Source organism: Trichoderma ghanense (genome assembly GCF_004382785.1).
Source record: "Trichoderma ghanense strain CCMA-1212 chromosome Unknown scaffold_9, whole genome shotgun sequence".
NCBI classification, from domain to species: Eukaryota; Fungi; Ascomycota; class Sordariomycetes; order Hypocreales; family Hypocreaceae; genus Trichoderma; species Trichoderma ghanense.
In genome coordinates, this window is record NW_027395672.1 from 951,771 (window position 1) to 969,521 (window position 17,751).

At 53.6% G+C, this 17,751-nt stretch overlaps 6 protein-coding genes across 6 annotated transcripts; 2 read left to right on the top strand and 4 right to left on the bottom strand.

The window, feature by feature from the left end:
* Window positions 1-3,444: 3,444 nt before the first annotated feature.
* CCMA1212_007406 (Tyrosinase) lies at window positions 3,445-5,511 on the bottom strand (the record flags this gene model as incomplete). Its single annotated transcript, XM_073704576.1, has 3 exons — window positions 3,445-4,629; window positions 4,678-5,008; window positions 5,219-5,511. 3 exons carry the CDS (start codon window positions 5,509-5,511, stop codon window positions 3,445-3,447), a joined length of 1,809 nt encoding a protein of 602 aa, XP_073557081.1.
* Window positions 5,512-6,033: 522 nt separating this feature from the next.
* Window positions 6,034-6,390, bottom strand: CCMA1212_007407 (uncharacterized protein; the record flags this gene model as incomplete). The annotated part of the gene is made up of 1 exon (XM_073704577.1): window positions 6,034-6,390. The coding sequence occupies one exon, from the start codon at window positions 6,388-6,390 to the stop codon at window positions 6,034-6,036; it is 357 nt and encodes a 118-aa protein (XP_073557080.1).
* A 374-nt stretch (window positions 6,391-6,764) lies between these two features.
* CCMA1212_007408 (uncharacterized protein) lies at window positions 6,765-10,551 on the bottom strand (the record flags this gene model as incomplete). Its single annotated transcript, XM_073704578.1, has 2 exons — window positions 10,049-10,551; window positions 6,765-9,986 (listed from the first exon to the last, which is right to left on the bottom strand). The coding sequence occupies exons 1-2, from the start codon at window positions 10,517-10,519 to the stop codon at window positions 6,765-6,767; spliced, it is 3,693 nt and encodes a 1,230-aa protein (XP_073556969.1). The 5' UTR covers window positions 10,520-10,551.
* A 1,786-nt stretch (window positions 10,552-12,337) lies between these two features.
* On the top strand, window positions 12,338-14,270 carry CCMA1212_007409 (uncharacterized protein; the record flags this gene model as incomplete). The annotated part of the gene is made up of 4 exons (XM_073704579.1): window positions 12,338-12,803; window positions 12,866-12,987; window positions 13,491-13,724; window positions 14,010-14,270. The coding sequence occupies 4 exons, from the start codon at window positions 12,338-12,340 to the stop codon at window positions 14,268-14,270; spliced, it is 1,083 nt and encodes a 360-aa protein (XP_073556968.1).
* Window positions 14,271-14,358: 88 nt separating this feature from the next.
* CCMA1212_007411 (ADP-ribosylation factor-like protein) lies at window positions 14,359-15,271 on the top strand (the record flags this gene model as incomplete). Its single annotated transcript, XM_073704580.1, has 4 exons — window positions 14,359-14,408; window positions 14,557-14,629; window positions 14,698-14,717; window positions 14,863-15,271. 4 exons carry the CDS (start codon window positions 14,359-14,361, stop codon window positions 15,269-15,271), a joined length of 552 nt encoding a protein of 183 aa, XP_073557240.1.
* Window positions 15,272-15,992: 721 nt separating this feature from the next.
* CCMA1212_007412 (uncharacterized protein) lies at window positions 15,993-16,457 on the bottom strand (the record flags this gene model as incomplete). The annotated part of the gene is made up of 1 exon (XM_073704581.1): window positions 15,993-16,457. The coding sequence occupies one exon, from the start codon at window positions 16,455-16,457 to the stop codon at window positions 15,993-15,995; it is 465 nt and encodes a 154-aa protein (XP_073557238.1).
* Window positions 16,458-17,751: the final 1,294 nt, after the last annotated feature.

The following is a 17,751-nucleotide window of genomic DNA, read 5'->3' on the forward strand; positions in this document are numbered from 1 at the left end:
TGTCTTGTCTTGTTGGCAGGGCGAGACTTATGGTCCTGCCATGGCCTGATGGAAGGGATATGAGAGACAGTCACAACGGGAAACAGAGGCGGGTATTATTTCGTAAAAAGTACTCTGTAATTCTGATGTGAACCCCACGAAGCTGAGAAGCCGCAAATGAACAAACTCCAGCGAAACATGAGAAAGAAAGAAAGCGCGCAAGATTCGGCCAGAATGCTTGTTCCCAACTAGCTTTGTCCTGCAAGCCCGGCCCGCCGGCCACATGTAAGTATTACTAGTCGAAACAGGGAACAAGGAAGGACAAGAGAAAAGGGCATCTGTTCCGTTACATTGCATTTTGCTGTGGCAAGGCTCAGACAGGGGTCGTCGACCAGGGGGGAGTACATAGAGACGACGCAGACGCAGACGCAAGAGTTACCCGCCATTGAATGAATGGTACGCCGACACGCGACGGGATCGAGGGGCTCCCATCCCTGCTCTCTTCTTTGTTGGTTGGCTTTGTTGGTAAAGCATTCGGACGGGAAGGGGGAGGGAAGAGAGGCCAAATGTAGGCGGACAGGGTTGTGATGAACATGACGAAGTAGCGCAAGGGAAAACGCTCAATCATGCTGCGCAGAACCGAAGTACGGAGTGCATGAAGCATGCTCTTTGGTGTCCATCAGACCTCGCCTTGCCACATGCATCTGCTTCATGTGCTTGAGACAATATCTCGTCATTCTACCGGTCCTCCATGGCATATCAAGTGCCCAGAACAAAAATGAACAAGCCGTAAAAAGCAGTGCCACCAAACATGTTCCATCACCCTCCCCTTTCGGCCATCCCCGGTCCCCTTCCACCTCCCCCCCAATTCCCGAATCCCCAAATTCCCCAGCTCAGCATCACTGCAACTCTGCTCTACGACCCAACTAACAGAACTCCCGCGGCTCTTCCGTCCGATATACCCCCTTCCACCCCCATCAACCAACAACAAAAAAAATCAGCCCTCTTTTCGTTTCTTTTCTTTCCTTTCGACCAACACCCGAATCTATCTTGATTCTTCCCGCCCTCCCGCCAGGTCCCGAGAGGCTGGTTCCCCCGATCTGACTACTACTACTCTGCTGCTGCGTGTTTGTTGGTCGTCGACCCTTGCTCGATTCCAGATTGTCCTTTGCATCACGGCTTTTTTGGCCCCCCTTCTCGAGGATTTCGCAAGAAAGAATTGCTTCCCTTGCCCATGGCCCGGCGGCGCCGATGTCCAAACGAGCATGTTCGGCTTCTGACGTCTTCCACCTCGATGTGTCCTCGCACTGCATGCACCACAAGTGAAGTGTCTCTAGTAAACCAATCAATCATCTTACCATGTCCTCCAATCCATACGAGCCATGCTGCCGTCGCTTTCTCTTTCTCTGTCTTCCTCCCTTCAAGTGTCGGTGTATTAGCGAGACCTTCTAGTAATAAGCCGATGACAGTGACGACAACCCCGGAGAGCGCTCCGTGCGTGTGCGCCTGGGGTATACTTCCTGCTTCTCATCAGCCGCATCAATCCGCACAGCCTTTGTATCATAATCCTTTTCCTCGCTTGGCTTTCTTTAGTCTCTTCTGCAGTTCGCCATCAACGAGTCCGCATCATGATCCTTCTACCAAACAAGTCTTAGCGGAACATCTCGCACTTCATCGGACTCCGAATCCCTCCTTCTATCCGCTCACCTCTACTCCGTCTCCCACGTGCTAAACGATTTCGGGATGCTTTACTTCGCTCTGCACGCACGGCATAACTCACTTCCCTCCTTGATCTCTTCAATTTTTTTTTTTTTTTTTTTTTTTTTTTTTTTTTTTTTTTTTTTTTNCACCTTGATGCCCAATTCAGCCGCGCACAAGAATCCCCCAAAATAACGGCACACAAAAGAGCTCCCACCTCCATACACACAAAAGAGCAGTCCCGCGGTCCCTTTCCTCTTCGTTTAAACAGGACCCGCGGACCCTCCATCAGCCGCAATTGAACAACAAACATTATGGATCGTGATTTGGGGGGGGGAAAAAAAGGACTAAATAAACAAACGAAACGGAACAGCTTCCCTTGACCCATCTTCCAGCCCGAGACCCCGAAACGGTGCGGGGCCCAAGCTTACAGCTGGGAAGCTATTGATGCAACAAGGACATATCAGAGCATCTCCTATGGAGCCGCAGGGGAGGGAAAAGAAAAGAGAGAAAAAAAAAAAAGGCAAGTAAGGAAGAAGCTATGTAGACCAGCAACCAATGGGCAACGACAAGACGGAGAGAAACTGCGAAAAGCCCCCCAGAATATCTGCATCGTTGCATTAGCCCTACAACTCATAAACAGGAGTGTGAGTGACATATATGGTGTGGTGTCACTACTTGTATGTGTAGCGACGTGGCCTGCTCAAAGGCATGTATGCATTGAAGCTTGCGGCTTTCCCATCTGCACGTTCAATCTCACCAAATCTGCATACAACAGATAGTATAGACGTGAAACCAGACAGACCCAAACACCATCAAAACTGGCAACATCAAGTGCTGCCACTCATCCCAACCATCCCAACCCTCAAATCATCTCACCGTCCACAAACCATTCCAACCCCCCCCCTCTCATTCCAGCTTCCCCTCATCCTCTTCAAACATCCATGAACCCCGAAACTCCCCATCATTCAAACAATCCGAAAAAACACATCCGCATATCGGCTGCGTCACGCCCTCATCAACCACATTCCACCCATTCATTCCATTCCAGGTCTCTCATCCTCACTTTAACTCACTTACTCCGCACTCACTCATCCAACCTTTGAGTCCCCCCCTCCCCCATCCATACAAGACCAACAAACTCATACACCATACACTCACAGGCACAGACACATTCCATTCCAACAACACAAGCCCCCCATCTCCCTTCCCACCATAAATATACACACACACAAAAGAGCAACACCGACAGATTTCGTTAGGGCAACCTGTCTGGGTCATCATACATCAATCAAACCCTCCCCTCATCAAGACGCTTCCTGATAGGCACCCCGCATGTCCCAAGAGACCATTCTCGCCACCCTCGACCTCCATTAAGCCGGGGAACCGTGTTGCCGCGCCGCACCACTTGCCATGCACATCTTCTCAGGCTCGGCGTGACAAGCATGATGTGATCGATTCCTACTGACTCGATGCGGCGCCGTGGCAAATGCCTGCCGGCCGGCCGTAAGCCGAATGCTACCCCCTCCCCTGGCCTCCTTGGGAGGACTCCTGTCAGGCCCTGTACGATATTGCAACACATGGAGATTCATCAAAGTATCATATATTCTTTTTAAAAACTGAATTCTCAGGGTCAAACTCACAAGAAATTACGTACATTACCGGTGGTAGAATCACCACGAGAGAAATCGCCGACGCCATGATAGGCTCCCAAAAATACCCTCTACGTTACCACCAACACTCGTACTACAGCTTCATCTGACCCGTCTACTCCCACAATACCGACCTTAGCATCGGCTGACCCCATTCAGGGAACTCAGACTCACTCTTGGGCAGCTTTACCCTGGTGCTGCTGATCCCAATGAAGAGCCCGGCGACGAGACTTGGGTCGACTTCTTTGTTATCGATGCTGGCAACGCGAAAGTGTAGCCTGCTTTGCAGAAATGCTACCACTGAGTTTGCTTCGATATCGCGGATGGCTCCCAGGTCAGCCAGTCTCATCAAGGCCATGGTCAACGGCACGGTTCCCGACATCTTTGATTGATGGCCACCCATGCCGCTCATGGTAAAGATGCCCACTGATCCCATGAGATTCGGAGCAAATGCCCAGGTGCCGACGTCGTCTGGCGGCTTGCCGGCGAACAAGTATATGCTGAATGATCCATCCAAAGCTCCGTGGTTGACATGTACATTTGCAATCCACTCCGTATAATGGTCGTCCGCAACATCACTTGCGTCTACCTTGAGGCTGGGCTGAGATCCTTTGACGCCTGCACTGCCCTTCCATACGCCGCTGGGCCTCCGCTGCTGTGCTTGGCTCTTGATTCGAACCATGGCCGGGCTATTCTGGCCAAGCCATCTGTTGATCTTCCGGATCAGCTTGTTCCGCGGGCTTTCCGAGTGGCCGGGCAAATATGATGTGTCTCCATACGCGTAGCCAAACACTTCCGTGGTTCGGGACATGTCAGAGTCCCAGAAAGTGCCGTCTGCTGAGGACATGAATGGCGTAAGTGGAGTGCTGGAGTTTTGCATGGTTCCTTTCAAAGCAGTATATGTAGTCTCTCCCGAGATTTGTGGCGTCATCCAGGCCGAGGGATTGAGAAGCTGCCACATCGATATCAGCCTGTCCGTCATGGCGTGGTGCAGGAAGAAGAGCGGATCGAAAGATGACAGAGGAACGTAAGTCATGTGGCCCCTGGATCCGCCATAGATGTGAATAACGTCGTGGACGGCCTCAATGGAGTCCAGATGGCTGAGATTCTGCAAAGAGGCATAATTCTTGTTGCTGAACGAGTCAAACTCGTGATAACTGGAGAAGAGTATGTATAGTCGCTGCTGTATCTCGGGCAACCTGGCAAGCAAGGCCGCGCTCACTTGGTCGTTCATCGAAGGCGGCTCGACTTGACTGATTTCTGTATTTGGAGCTCGTTTCGTCTCGTTCCAGCTTCGCAACTATGAGCTGTCAACAGATGGATGTATCCTGCCCTCCGTCATACGTACCGGTGGCCAGATGAGTGCATCTCCATCTAGCGGATGAAAAGAGTAAGAGTACAGCGGGTTACGAATCACCTGGACGCCATTGGGGCCGTATTGAATCATGGTAGAGTTCCAAAAGACGTCCGGGAAGTGGCTTTGGCCCTCAGGGGCAGGCGATGCCCAGTCCCAGTATGGTATGCGAAAGTCCGAGGCAGCTTGCTTGTAGAGGGAGCGTTCAGTGGCGTTGGAGAACATGTCGGCAATTGCGCCGGCAAGCTTGTGCAGCTCTTGCTGGGAAACAAAGTCATCCTCTTGTCCACAAAACGTGCGTGCGGCCTGTGCCGGCACCGACTGTCTGGATGCCAGAAAGGCTCACCTCGTACAAGGCTAGATATGGGCGGTGCCACGTTGGAAACAAGACTGAACTATGCGGACAGTAACCTGACTGGCTCGCTCCCGCTGCTGGTCCAACCCCATTCCACGTCACAAAGGGCACGCCGTGTATCCCTAGGTTCAGAAACCCATCAGATGGATGAGGCAAAGCCGAGTCGTCTTCGCATCTCACTCACCGGCCACCTGGTAATACGACAGGGGGTCGTCCTGACTGACTGCCTGAAACATACTCAGCGCCAGAATGTACAGATCCCACCGGTACTTGTCTGCCTTGACGTTGCGTATCTCGAGTCTAAGGGGCGTGCTCCCGTTGGAGGCCGACGGCAGGCGGCCGACGACGATGGGCGCGTTGGGGTCCTGTCGACGAGTGAGGGAGATGACGTCGACGCCAAAGTCATAGTCCCGGGCAGACACCAGAAGCACGACCAAGTTCAGGATCCAAGCGAGGCGAGTGAGCCAGTCCATTGTTGTGCCTCGGTTTGTCGTTCTGCAGAGCAGATCCAATTGTACAGCGGCTGTCGGGTACGGCGCGCCTGAGCGCAAGTCTTGTTTCGAGAAGGCCAGTAGGCCACAATGATCGGATAGTGGATGGAGAGAATGAGAGAGATGCTGGTTGGCAAAGTGACAAAGAAGAGTATCAATGAATGCTGGCGCCTCGTGCTAAAAGATCGCAAACAGACGATGCAGAGCTGTGCGAACGCCCTCCAGGAACACGGCAAGAGGAGGGTCCAAAAGAGAGTATTGGGTCAATGACGTCCAGTTCGGCAAAAGGTGCAGAAGCCGCCACTTGTCGGAAGAGAAGCAAAGAGAGACAGGTGACAGAAGATGGGAGAAGAAAGAATAGAAATTCACGAGAGGGGGAAAATGTTGGGTAGACGCTGATAAGAGGAGGAAGGCAGGCCTCACCACCACCTTCGCCAAGGACGAGGTACCACAGTTTCGGCCAAAGAGTCCCGTATCTCCAGCTTCTGGTAAGTATGCGCATCATCAGGTCCCGAGCCAGCCACGTGAGTCTGCGGTTCGACTCACCTGGGCCAACAAAGCCTCGTTCTTCGGCTTCTGAGTCTCTCTTGCCTGGTCGTGATATTGCGCTGTCCAGCCCGGTATCGGCCGATCACGAGGCGATTCTCTTACCAATCGAGCGGCTTGGCCCAGTCTTGGCCCGTCAAATAGACCAGGAAAGGTGAAAGCACCAGTTTCTTCTTCTTCTGCTTCTCGCGTGGCCTGATGGAAAAGGCTGCAGAGCTCGGGGGGGTTTGTGGCCGCGTTTAGGGGCTGGATCTGTATGCTATGGTTAAGCAGCAATGAGGAGGACTGGCGGAACGACGTCTTGGAGCGTTTCATTTTGCATGACGATGTAGTTACACAGATACTTTGTCTAAAATGAAATGACGGGCTCAATGGTTAAGGAAGAGGGTGCCGCTTGATCCGTCTCCGCGTAAGTGGACGGGAAGCTGCAGGAGACTGAGTCCATTATGGTTGCACGGGAGGTGAGCCCCTGGTGGCGTCGAGACGAGACTGGGCCACGAGACTCTCAGACATTGAAAAAAGACATCACTTCTATCAGCATGACGGTCGTGACTTGCTCTAACAATAAATATTCTTGATAAAATTGCCCAGATATGCATCTAACAGCCATTGCAACCAACGTCCTCACGTATATACAACCCCATTTTGAGTCCCATCCAATACAATCTCACTCCTCCTCGCAAGCCAAATCAAGCAACAGCCGTGATCTGCTTCAGCGGCTTCATCGGCCCCTTGCGAGGCTCGTCCGACTTGTCTATCCTGTACTTCAACTTGACGCCCATGGCCGCCAACTCCACGTCCAAGAACTTGAGCGCACCAGGAACCACAACCTGCGTCGTCTCGTCGCCACCGACCCAGCAGTTGCCCTGGCCATCCTCCCAGATCTCGCCCTGGATCTCCGTCAGGTCGATGCCCTCGCTGTCGTCGAGCTTGACGGCACAGTTGCGGCAGCGAACCATGTTGGGCGCCTTCTTCTTTCCTGGCGCAAACTGGGATACCACGGGCTGCACGGACAAGAACGATCCGCAGCGACGGCAGATCCATGATCGCGTATAATCCGAGCAGTTGAGAAGTCTGTCTTGCAGCAGGAAGGCTGTGCCGTGCGCCAACAGGGCGTCACGCTCCATTTCACCCACGCGGATACCACCACCTCGCTTTCTGCCCTTGATGGGCTGGCCTGTTGTGGGCACCACTGGACCAGTTGTTCGCACCTGGTACTTGTCGTTCACCATGTGACGCAGTCTCTGGTAGTAAACAACGCCGATGTAGATGTCGGCTCCGAGTTCCTCTCCGGTGATGCCAGAGTACATTGGCTCGTTGCCGTGGTAGTTGAAGCCGGCCTTCATGAGCTGGTGTCCGAAATAGTCCGCTGCCGTGTTCTCCTCGTCAAATCGGAAGGGGGTAGAGTCTTGTGCCAGTCCGTGGAGAGCACCAGCCTTTCCGGCCAGCGACTCCACAAACATACCAATTGTCATTCGGGACGGGAAAGCGTGCGGGTTGATGATGACGTCCGGCTGGATGCCCGTTTCGGAAAAGGGCATGTCCACGGCCGGCCATTTTTGTGACAAGACACCCTTCTGTCCGTGTCGGGATGAGAACTTGTCACCGATGACGGGAGAACGAGGTATGCGGATCTTGATGGAAATCGTCTGCAGAGGCTCGGATCCCGACTCGGCGCCGATCAGCCGCACCTCTTCGATGAAGCCAATCTCCGAGTCTTTGTACTTTTCGTAGTGCGTGATGCCGTCCAGGTTGACCAGGTTCCCGTTGTAATCGGGGGTTACGGTGTGATACGCGCACAGGACGTCGCCTTCCTGGACCATCCGGCCGACGTGCGGCAGGCCATCGTCGTCGAGCATGCCCTGGTACGACGCGCTGACGAAGCTGTGGGGGGCGAAGCCAAACATCTTGACGACGCTCTTGGCCGCCCTGGTCCTCGAATCGTCCTTGAGCGTAATCTTCTTCGTTTTGTACACCGTACCATGGCCAAAGCCTCTCTCGTGGGCAGACTTGTTGATGATCATAGCATCGTCCATGTCGTAGCCGGTGTATGAGATGACGGCAACAACGGCGTTCATGCCGTTGGGGAAGTTGTCGAAGCCGTATGTGTTGTGAAGAGGGGCGCGGACAATGGGAGTCTGGCCCGTTTGTATCCTGTACGACTTGTTGTCTGTCCGGTGACGAATGGCCGTGCCGGGCGTTCCCATGGTTTGCTTACCCATCTGGCACTGGTACATGTTTCGGGGGGACTGGTTGAAGTCGGAAAAGGGGGTCATGTTGGCCAGAATAGAGAGCATGTTGGTCGGATCAAACTCGACGTGCGTTGACACGCCAGACTCAATCTCCTGCGGAACAACGGCAATTGACATGTAAGGCTGCTCGTGAGGTCCGACGTAGTCCTCTTTCTGCAGAGGCAGGTACTTGACGGGTCGGACCATTCTAGACGGGGTGGATGTCAGGTAGAGACCAGGGTATGAGCCGCCGTGTGATGGAGGCACGTATCCAACCTCAAGCATGAGAGGTACGTTGTGCGAGCCCTCGACCTTCCAGTATCTCAAACAGTCTCCAATGCGAAGAGACTCCTTCGGAGTGCACCAACCAAGGATCTTGCCATCCAGCATGACGACAACGCTCTCGTCAGTAGATGCGGACGATGTCTCGACAGCACCTAGCTCGGCGACCAGAGCAGGGATGCTGGAAACGTCGACGTAATCAGTCATAACCTTGCACTTGTGCGCAAAGTGGTTCAGCAAACCGCAGGGAGAACCATCGGGAGTGTGGACAGGGCACATGAAGCCCCAGGACTCCGGCAGCAGCTTACGCACGGCAGTCGTCTTGAGCTGGGCGAAGAAGGCACCACGGTGAACCATTCGGAAGTGGCTGATGAAACGCAAAAAGTTGAGCTTCTCTGCCACCACGGTGAAGCCTGCTGTCTGCTGGAGATCTAGACCGGAGGCACTGACCAGGTTGCCGGTGGACAGGAAGTACTCGAGGCCGTTGGCAATGTTTTCGTTGGATTTTCTGAAGATGCCACCTGGGAATTCCTTTCGAAACTCTTCTGACGTAAAGTTGACCGCGGGGTGTCTTCTCAGATAGTCTCGGATAGCGGCGCGAACGCTTGTTCCAAGGAACTCATCCAGCCTCTCCTTCAGGATCTGCGCGTAGAGGAATCCACCGAGGAGAATCTCCTGGTTCTGGATCGCATCAGGGTTATCGACAGCGCATTCGCCAGCGGCCAGGGCGTACAGCTTCCGGATCATGAACAGGACCAGGTGAAACTTGTCCAGATCTTGCTTCTCTGTGACATCGACGTTGCCCAGGTGCACACAGACAATCCTTCGCAGGAATTCGGTTCCCACCTCGTAGTCGGACATGGTTTCCGGAACGCCCAGGACCACTCTGAACTTTTGGCCCAGATAAGCCCGAGTTTCCGACTTGCTGTAGAGGCGGTAGGCTTTGTATGTTCTCAGCAGGAGTTCCACTCGGTCTGTGAGGAAAGTGTTTGAAGCGGCTTTGGAGCCCATGGGTCCAATGAGGCCCTCGAAGATTTCGCGGTCGTTGGTCTCCACCAGAGCCTTCAAGATCATTATGACGGGAATCAGGTACTCGTTCTTGCGCCAAGAAAATCGAAACGTCACATTTCCGTCCTTCAAATAGTGCAGGACGTTGGTCTGAGATGTCTCATCGGGTCGCACTGATCGGAGAATGATACCGTATGTGGTGTATCCTGCACCTCGATTCGTGAAGCTCGGACGGTTAATAGCCATCGGAAAGTTTCGCTTGTTCACCTGCAGCAGACGGATAATCTTTTCGTTTCCGTTGACGATGAAGTATCCACCAAGCTCTTCGGACTCTTCTTTGCGCGAGACCAGCAGAGCGGGCGAATTGCCCTCGAGGTGGCACCTATTTGACTGTTTGCAAGTGGTGAGCACGGCTCCTCGGAGAACTGTCGAGCACTGCAGGCGCGTCAAACCTTGATCATGATGGGAACCTGGCCCAGCTCTCTGGTAAACTCAATGGCATCACCTCCATTGATGCTGTACTCGAAAGTGGCGGAGAGCTTTCCCCTGTATGTGGCGTGCCTCTCTCTGCACTCGGCAGGGTAGATTTCTCTGTTCAGGGCCAGCTTGTTGGATGGCGGCACCTGCGGCTTCTGCAGAGTGACCTCCTTGATCCTGATGTGAAGCTTGTTTCTGCTTTCCGGCGCAGCGCGGTCGTTGCCATCGAGAAAAACTTTTGTGCCAATGTCCGCCAGGCCGTGTGCGAGAAGGCCAGGCTTTCCATCGCTGCGGAAGATGGCGTTGAAGGACTCAATGTGAGGGCTGACTGCCAGCTGAAGAGCAGGATACGCGGAGTGATCGGTCGGAGGATTGCGAAAGAGATCCTGGCGACGCAGAGTGTGGAATTGGTGGTCCCATTCCGTGCTCGTGGCTGAGGGCGCCATGATGTCGAGAGCAAGCGTCAAGCTTGGGATCGCTGGTTTCGCTTGACGGTGGAGGCCGGGATTGGAGAGAGGTAAGAATATTGTATGGATGAAGGGACTCAACACATTGAGACAGGCGGCTTCTTCTGTGTGCTGTAGAAATTAATGAAGCGCCTGCTCGAATTGGGTCGCGATTGGAGGCTGTTCGGCAAACTCCTTCGCACCGGATAGCTCGCAATCGGACGGAAGAAAAAAAAAAGTTGATAAGAATGGGTCACATGAGATAGTGCTATCGATAGTGCTAATCGACAGTGACATAAGCACTGGCACCGAAACGTGCTTGGCGGGGTGATGGCTGTACTCGTATGGCTTCGGGGTGGCGTTTGTGGCTGGTTTCCCTTTTCTGTGGCTTCACGCTGTGCTGTTGCATTTCAATGGCAGAAGCAAGGCGAGACAATAGGAGCTGCGATGAAAGGGATGCTCGTACGGTGCTGATAGAATTTATGTTAACCTCTATGATCCTATAGCTATGCAGATTGGAGACTTGGAGACTTGTCTTGATCTCTAACGCCGTCTTAAAGGAAGACGCTGAGACCGCTATGGTCAAAACCACTGTCGAAGGCAACAGAAAGTCTATGCTTTGACGTCTTTACAGCGACGATAGAGAGCATGTTAATGCCGTGGGGGAGGGGGGTTATATGTGAGCTGGTGCTGCCAAGACTGGTATTTGAACGGTCACTGACAGCCGAGCCTTATTACAGCCATGTCAAAGAGACCTCTCGTAGAGATGGGGGCCTTGTTGTTAAGATGGGATTGACGCAATGAGCCGATATTGGATGCAGACACGAAAGGGCTACGTTAGTCATCCGTGCAGTAACATGCAGCTCGGGTGAGCATATGATATCAATGCAAAGCTGGGTCCGTATAGCGTAACGGCGTAGCATGCCAAGCTGAAGGTTGCCGGCCTTGCTGCCTTTAACCGGACGCCTAGGACAAACTCATACCCTATACTTGGGATCTGATTTCGACCTCAGAGCATCTTCGTCTGGCAAGATTTATGCATCTTCTTGTCTGATTCCGAGCCAATGTCCTTGTGCTAGGACGAAGACGGACACGGTCAAGTACCGGTCTGCATGTGACGGATGACCGTGAGTGTTGGTTGGTGTGCCTGGCACTTTATTTAGCAGATATCAAGGTGTCATGAAAGCGGTGCTCGACGTAATAATGCTCAACTTCCCCTCAAAAGCGGCCCCCTTGGTCCTGATCTTTCCGCATCTTGTTTTGTACATTGAGCTTAGCAATCCATGTTGCACATGCAATCAATGGTTTCCGTCTCGGGGAGTCTGGCAATGCAGGTATTGCTCTTGCACCAGCCATCTTGCGGTAGCTTAGATATGCCCACCTTGGTCACTCACCATACCCTGGCTTGCGTTTGTTACACTGATTCAGAACAGGCCTGCAGAGGTATAAGAACCGAGTGTGGCTTCTCGGTTCCAATGCCGCCGGGACTTTTGCCTGGAGCCTCGCATTCGACGACCGCACCTGTCGAGAGAGTGCTGGGTGATAAAGCAGGGATTACGAATCGGAACACCGTCTTGTCGACAACGCAGCTCCGATCAACCAGATCAGGATGCAGCCATCACAGCAAGGCGAAAGAGGGCTAGCAGGGCCTCGTGGACAGTGCACAGGCTCGTGAGGGCAGGGCAAGACAGGTTCGTGTGCGACAGAGGCGTTGTGCTGTGTTATGGTTATGCCTTGCGTCGGTGCCAATGTTTGTATTGAATGATGTTGGATTGGATGTCAATACGAGGCAATAATTGTACCAGGTCCAGGATCGTGATGGACTTGATACATACTGTACCCAGTGCTCTCGATAGATGTACCTTATCCAAAGCGTCGGAGGCTTCGCAATATCGCATTATCGCAGCATGGAGCTCGAGGTCCAGTAGCGGGGCTGCGGAGGAGGAGGACAAAATCGCTGCCTATCGACGTTATCGGCCAAAGCTAGCAGCGGCAGGTCCTCAGCAGGTCGACGCTTCTCTGCAACCCCGCCATCGACCCTCGTCTCCTCCTCATCCTCATCCCCATCCTCGTCCTCCATCCTTACCTGTAACTTGTCGAGATTTCGCCATCACCACAACACAACGCCTTCGTCTCCCTCCATCGTCTCCTGCTCGTCACCCGCAGAATTCATCGTGTCTGCTCGCCCCTCCTGTCGGCTGCGGCAGCAAACCACCGCCAAAGACTCCGGCTGCAGCGACACTGCAGGACAGAGGCACTGCAGCTGCCAGACGTGCTAGGCGCTGTGCTCCAGGAATCCGCCGCTAGAGGCGCTGGAAATGGCATAGCACACCTGCAGGCTGTCAGTCCTGAGAATCACCAGCACGAGACGAGACGAGACGAGGATCAATCTCCAGGATTCCATCACCGGGCTGCCTCGCATTAGCCGCCGCTGGCTGCTAAACCTCTGTGAGCAGAGCTACAGCACGGTACCCGACCAAAGTGCTACCAAGTGCTACCAGCACTCCATCTGAGACAGTGGGTAATTGCCCTCCTTGCACGAGATACGGGGTGCCCTTATGCATCCTGATGAGCCAAACCCCGGCTCATGATCGGCCCAAGTCTGCGCAAACGAATGAAACGGCAGAGTCTGCACAGGGCAGCGGTTAACCTCGACTGGCAGCATAGGTCTGGTGACTCGACAAACACAGCATACCCGCTTCCATACGACGTCCCGAAGTTGCGCACGCACGGTACAGCGGTCCTGGTGCGCCGCTGCAACAGAGGCACAGCAACCGCCACTCTGCGCTTTGGTTGGCTGTGGCTTTTTTTTTTCCCTCTTGTTCTCGCCTTTTCCCCTTCTCCCTCTTTGGAGCCATCCTGCTGCTGCAGTGAGCAAATCCCCCCGGTCCACTAGCCGTCCAGATAGCGGAGCAGAGGAGCTTGCCGTCTCGATGCTGCTAGGTTGCCAGCTTTGGACCTACGTCAACAGGTACTAGCTGCGGCTACGATATACGCCATCCCTACTGTACGCCAGGCCCTACGCCCTGCTCGACGCTTTGGAAATTTTGCCGCTGCATCTCTCGGCCTCTACGCATCGCGACGCATCGACGACGCATCGTCTGCGCATCTCTACGGGCTCCCTCGCATTCCAGACGAGCTCGCGGCACCTAGGTTAGCTCTCCCAGTCCGCCACAGCTTCCCCAGAGGTCGTGCTTCGACGCCCGTCAGCCCGCTCTGTCTCGTCCACCATCCATCCTGGCCCAGGTGGGGTTCATTCTGCTCGTCTCCCTCAAGCCCTCATGTCACTTGAACCAACCGTTGCGCAACAACCTAGCAGTCTTGCTCTCTCCGCATCCCTATCTTGCCCCATCTCTTTCCCTTTCCCTTTTCTTTTTCCTTGACAATTTTTTTTTTCCTCTTCCGAAGTTCCCCCTTTCCTACGCATCGCCAAGCGCAGTTGACGACGAGCTTCGGCATCGAACTGACCTGTTCGCTTCCACAGCTACAGAGCGCTGACCACGCTGTTGCTCCGTCCAGCCGCATCGGACCTATCGCATGCCAGGCCTCAAGCTTCGCATCCGCACGATCTTTGCGCCGTCGTTGTCAAGCCGATAGATTTTTCCACGAGCTCCCTCAGCAACGTTCGTTTGGCGGTGCCAGTCGCATCATCCCGTTAACGACCGTCGTTATTGCGCGACTTCCTGAGACATCGACAGCGTCTGACCGCCGGTCGTACCGCCGAACCGATTTTCGCGACGCCATCTGCTGATACTGTCTACCCTGTCCCTCTCTTCCTCCCCTCTTCTCCCCCCTCCTTGTACCAACACCGACCGCCGCCCCGAATATCGATTTTCAACATGGCTGGGCTATTCAGAAAGGTGTACGACTGGCTGCTGAGGACGTTTTGGTGAGTCGCCCTACTCCACTCGTATCAGAAGCGGGGGGCCATGGTGGTGTAGCGCTGCTGTGCGTAGGTGACGGCTGTCTCTTGGACGCGAGCCTGCTCTGCGCTTGAACCTTGCGTGCTTGTCTCTGGATTCTGACCGGTGACGTAGGGCGCTGGAGATGGAAGTGACCATGGTCGGTCTGCAAAATGCTGGAAAGACATCGTTGCTGCGAGTATTGGCTGTAGGTTTCCCTGTTGACATGTTGCTCCTCGGTTCTAGGCTGACTGAGTCGTCGGGATGATCTCCCAGGGTGGAGAGTTCACTCTTGAGTAAGCACAATTTCCCCCTCTTCTACCTTGCCTTGCTGCCATGGTCGGTGGTTGTCGAGTGTTCCCGTGTTGCTTCGGGAGCCATGGCAAGCCCCGAGAATCTGTTGAAGAGGCTGGCCCAGTGACTGACCGCATCGTTGTGTAGCTCGATTCCGACGGTCGGGTTCAATATGAAGCGTGTGCAACGGGGACATGTTACACTCAAGTGTTGGGACATCGGTGGGCAGCCGCGTTTTCGCACCATGTGGGAGCGGTATTGCCGCGGTGTGAACGCCATCGTCTTCATCGTAGACATTGCGGATGTAGAGCTCATTCCCCAGGCCAAGGAGGAGCTTCACTCGCTCATGGCTCACCCATCGCTGGCCGGGATCCCGCTGCTCGTTCTGGGCAACAAGTCCGACCTCCCGGAGAAGCTGTCGGTGGACGAGCTGATTGACGAGCTGGACCTGAAAAGCATCCAGAACCGTGAGGTGTGCTGCTACGGCATCAGTGCTAAACAAGAGACGAACCTCGACGCCGTGGTGCAGTTCCTGGTGAAGTGGGCTGGTCGATGAGGTCTACCAGATTTGCTAATAAGCAGACGGCTTGAGCAGCTGCCAGACTGTCTGCCCGCAGCACACGACCCATGCGTGGGAACGAGGCCAAGCCGGAGACGAACGCTGACCACTGATCTCTTAACGCCCCGAAACTCCCCGCCCTCGAGGTGCCGGAGATCGACTTGACCGGGCACTTGTTTGAGCGAACCATGACCTCCCCTGACCTATGCGGCATGGAGGCGAAATATTCCGGACGGACGGCAGTTGGCATATAAATTTCCTCTCTCACGAACTCTCATGAAAGATGATGGCGACATGGCAACATTTTGTTTTCCTTTTTTTTTTTTTTCTCTGTTGGTGGTGGCTCTGAACCGGGGCTGGCCCTTTTGCATAATCTCCTCTTGGCTCCTGGCATTGGATGGAAAGTAAAGGCGGCATCCGGAGGCATCGAGCGTGGGATATAGAAAACGGGACGGGGCTCGGAACAAGGCGGGCACTCGCCCGCGCTCTTTTGTGCGATTTACCCTCTTTCCCTATTTCCTTTGGTTTGGATAAGTCGCGACGTTCCCCCGTGGATCCAAGGCGCCTTTGTATAGCAAGCGATCCTGGCGATGAGATATGAATGATGATTTGGCATTGTGCAAAGCAAAGCGAAAGAAAAGAAACAGAAAGATGCCCGCCTGGACGGAGCCGGTGATGTCGATGGCTGACGGCAGAACTGAGGCTTTTCAGAAAGCCGTCAGAGAGTGGTGAGTTGCAGGCATGTAGATGCCGCAGAAGTGAAGAGAAGACAGTCCTGGGATAGAGCAAAAAGAAAGGCAGCGAGGTCCATGGAGAGTCCCGGCTGTTTGGTCCTGGAAGCCAAGGTAGGAAAGGTCAGGCAGAGGCTGGTTGCGCGGGGCTCAGACGAGGTTGGGTGTGGGGGACGATGATACAAGTCACCACCAAGGGAGTGATGGAAGCCGTTGGCTGGCGAGAAAATAGAAGAGAGGATGGCGAAGAGGTTGTTGAAAGCAGCGGTTCGAGTATTAAAGAGAGAGAGAGAGAAGTCAGTGAAGACGGAAAGAGGAGAAGAATGACGGAGAGTGAGAGAGAAGAGAGAGAGAGCAAATCTGGTGTGTGCAAGACCTTGGGGAGGTGAGTGGGCTGGGAAAACGGATCTCGAGGCTACACACGGACCACTTTGATGCGTTGGCCAACTCATCAGTGCAGGTTGACAAGCGCCGCGTTCCCTGTCCTGGTGATTTGGATTGGGTGACTTTACTTTGTACGTACAGTAGAGGCTGGGTTTTTGCTTGTGTGTGTTTGGATTTTGGGCTTTCGTAGAGAGGTGTTTTTTTTTCTTTTTTTTTCGGCCTTGTTTAATAACGCATTTGCATTTGCATGCGTTTGCATTACAGGACATGAGGTTTTCATGCTCTATGATGTGATGGCTTTCTTGTCACTGCAGATTTATTTGGCGGCTACGAGGACGGCGGGAGAGCCGGGGGAGAGAGTACATGGACCGTGGCGTGAGTGAGTGAGTGAGGGCGAGTGTGTGAGTGTGTGAGTGTGCGAGTGTAACCCGTCGAGAACGGTAGCCGACGACGGGTGAGCTTTCTCAAAGCACTGGATGGACTTGATGGAGAGAGTACAATAGAGCAGGTAGCAGAATGGATGGCCGGGGTGGGTTTCGGATTCTTTTGGTTGTGTTTTTGTCTTGTTGCGGTTTAGTTGGTGGGATGGACGGGATGGTTTTGCCAGCGCATCAAGTAGGGGTGGGTTCGATGGTTTTCACTTGGTGTGGCATGGGAAGGGGTTTGATGTATTACGTCGTGGGGGATCTGAAGTTGGGAGGATGAAGATGAGTGTTTTATTAGCTGGCTTGTGGGAGATGCGTGAAGCATATTTGGGGATTGGATGGGTTCTGTGAGGGTCTTGGGGAGGGTTGATGGTTTTGGTGATCCATGGCTTGGTGGTGTTTGGTTGGTGAACGGAGTTGGCTGGGTGCACTCGACTGGGCATGTTGAAGAGGATCTTGCTACAGATTGGGAAGAGGACTAGCAGTGTTGAAAGACTATGGATGACGCAAAAGAAGAGAAACAAAAGCTTACAATAAACGCGATACTATAAGGAAATAATTAGAGCGACCATGGCAAGAGTACCCATACTCTTCCCACTCAACAGTGGCAGCCAAAGGAACATGGTGTCACTGGGATCTGATGCTGCACGGCCAAAGCTGGATAGCCGCTTCAACACGCCTCGGAAATGCGAACATCATGTTGAAGGCGAAAAGAACAACGACCAGCTGCGTGAAAGACTGGCTATGTCACTCTGCATATCTAAGCAATCCTGGAAGCATAATGAAGGGAAATTTTTTGCCTTTTCTGTCATTTTTGTTGTTCTTATCTCTTGCAGCGTTTTTGTTGAGGTTGAGGTGCGTGAGGCTGAAGTGCATGGATATTGCTGTTACTGCATCATTTGTTCATATGACACCTCTTTTTTTTTTTTTTTTTTTT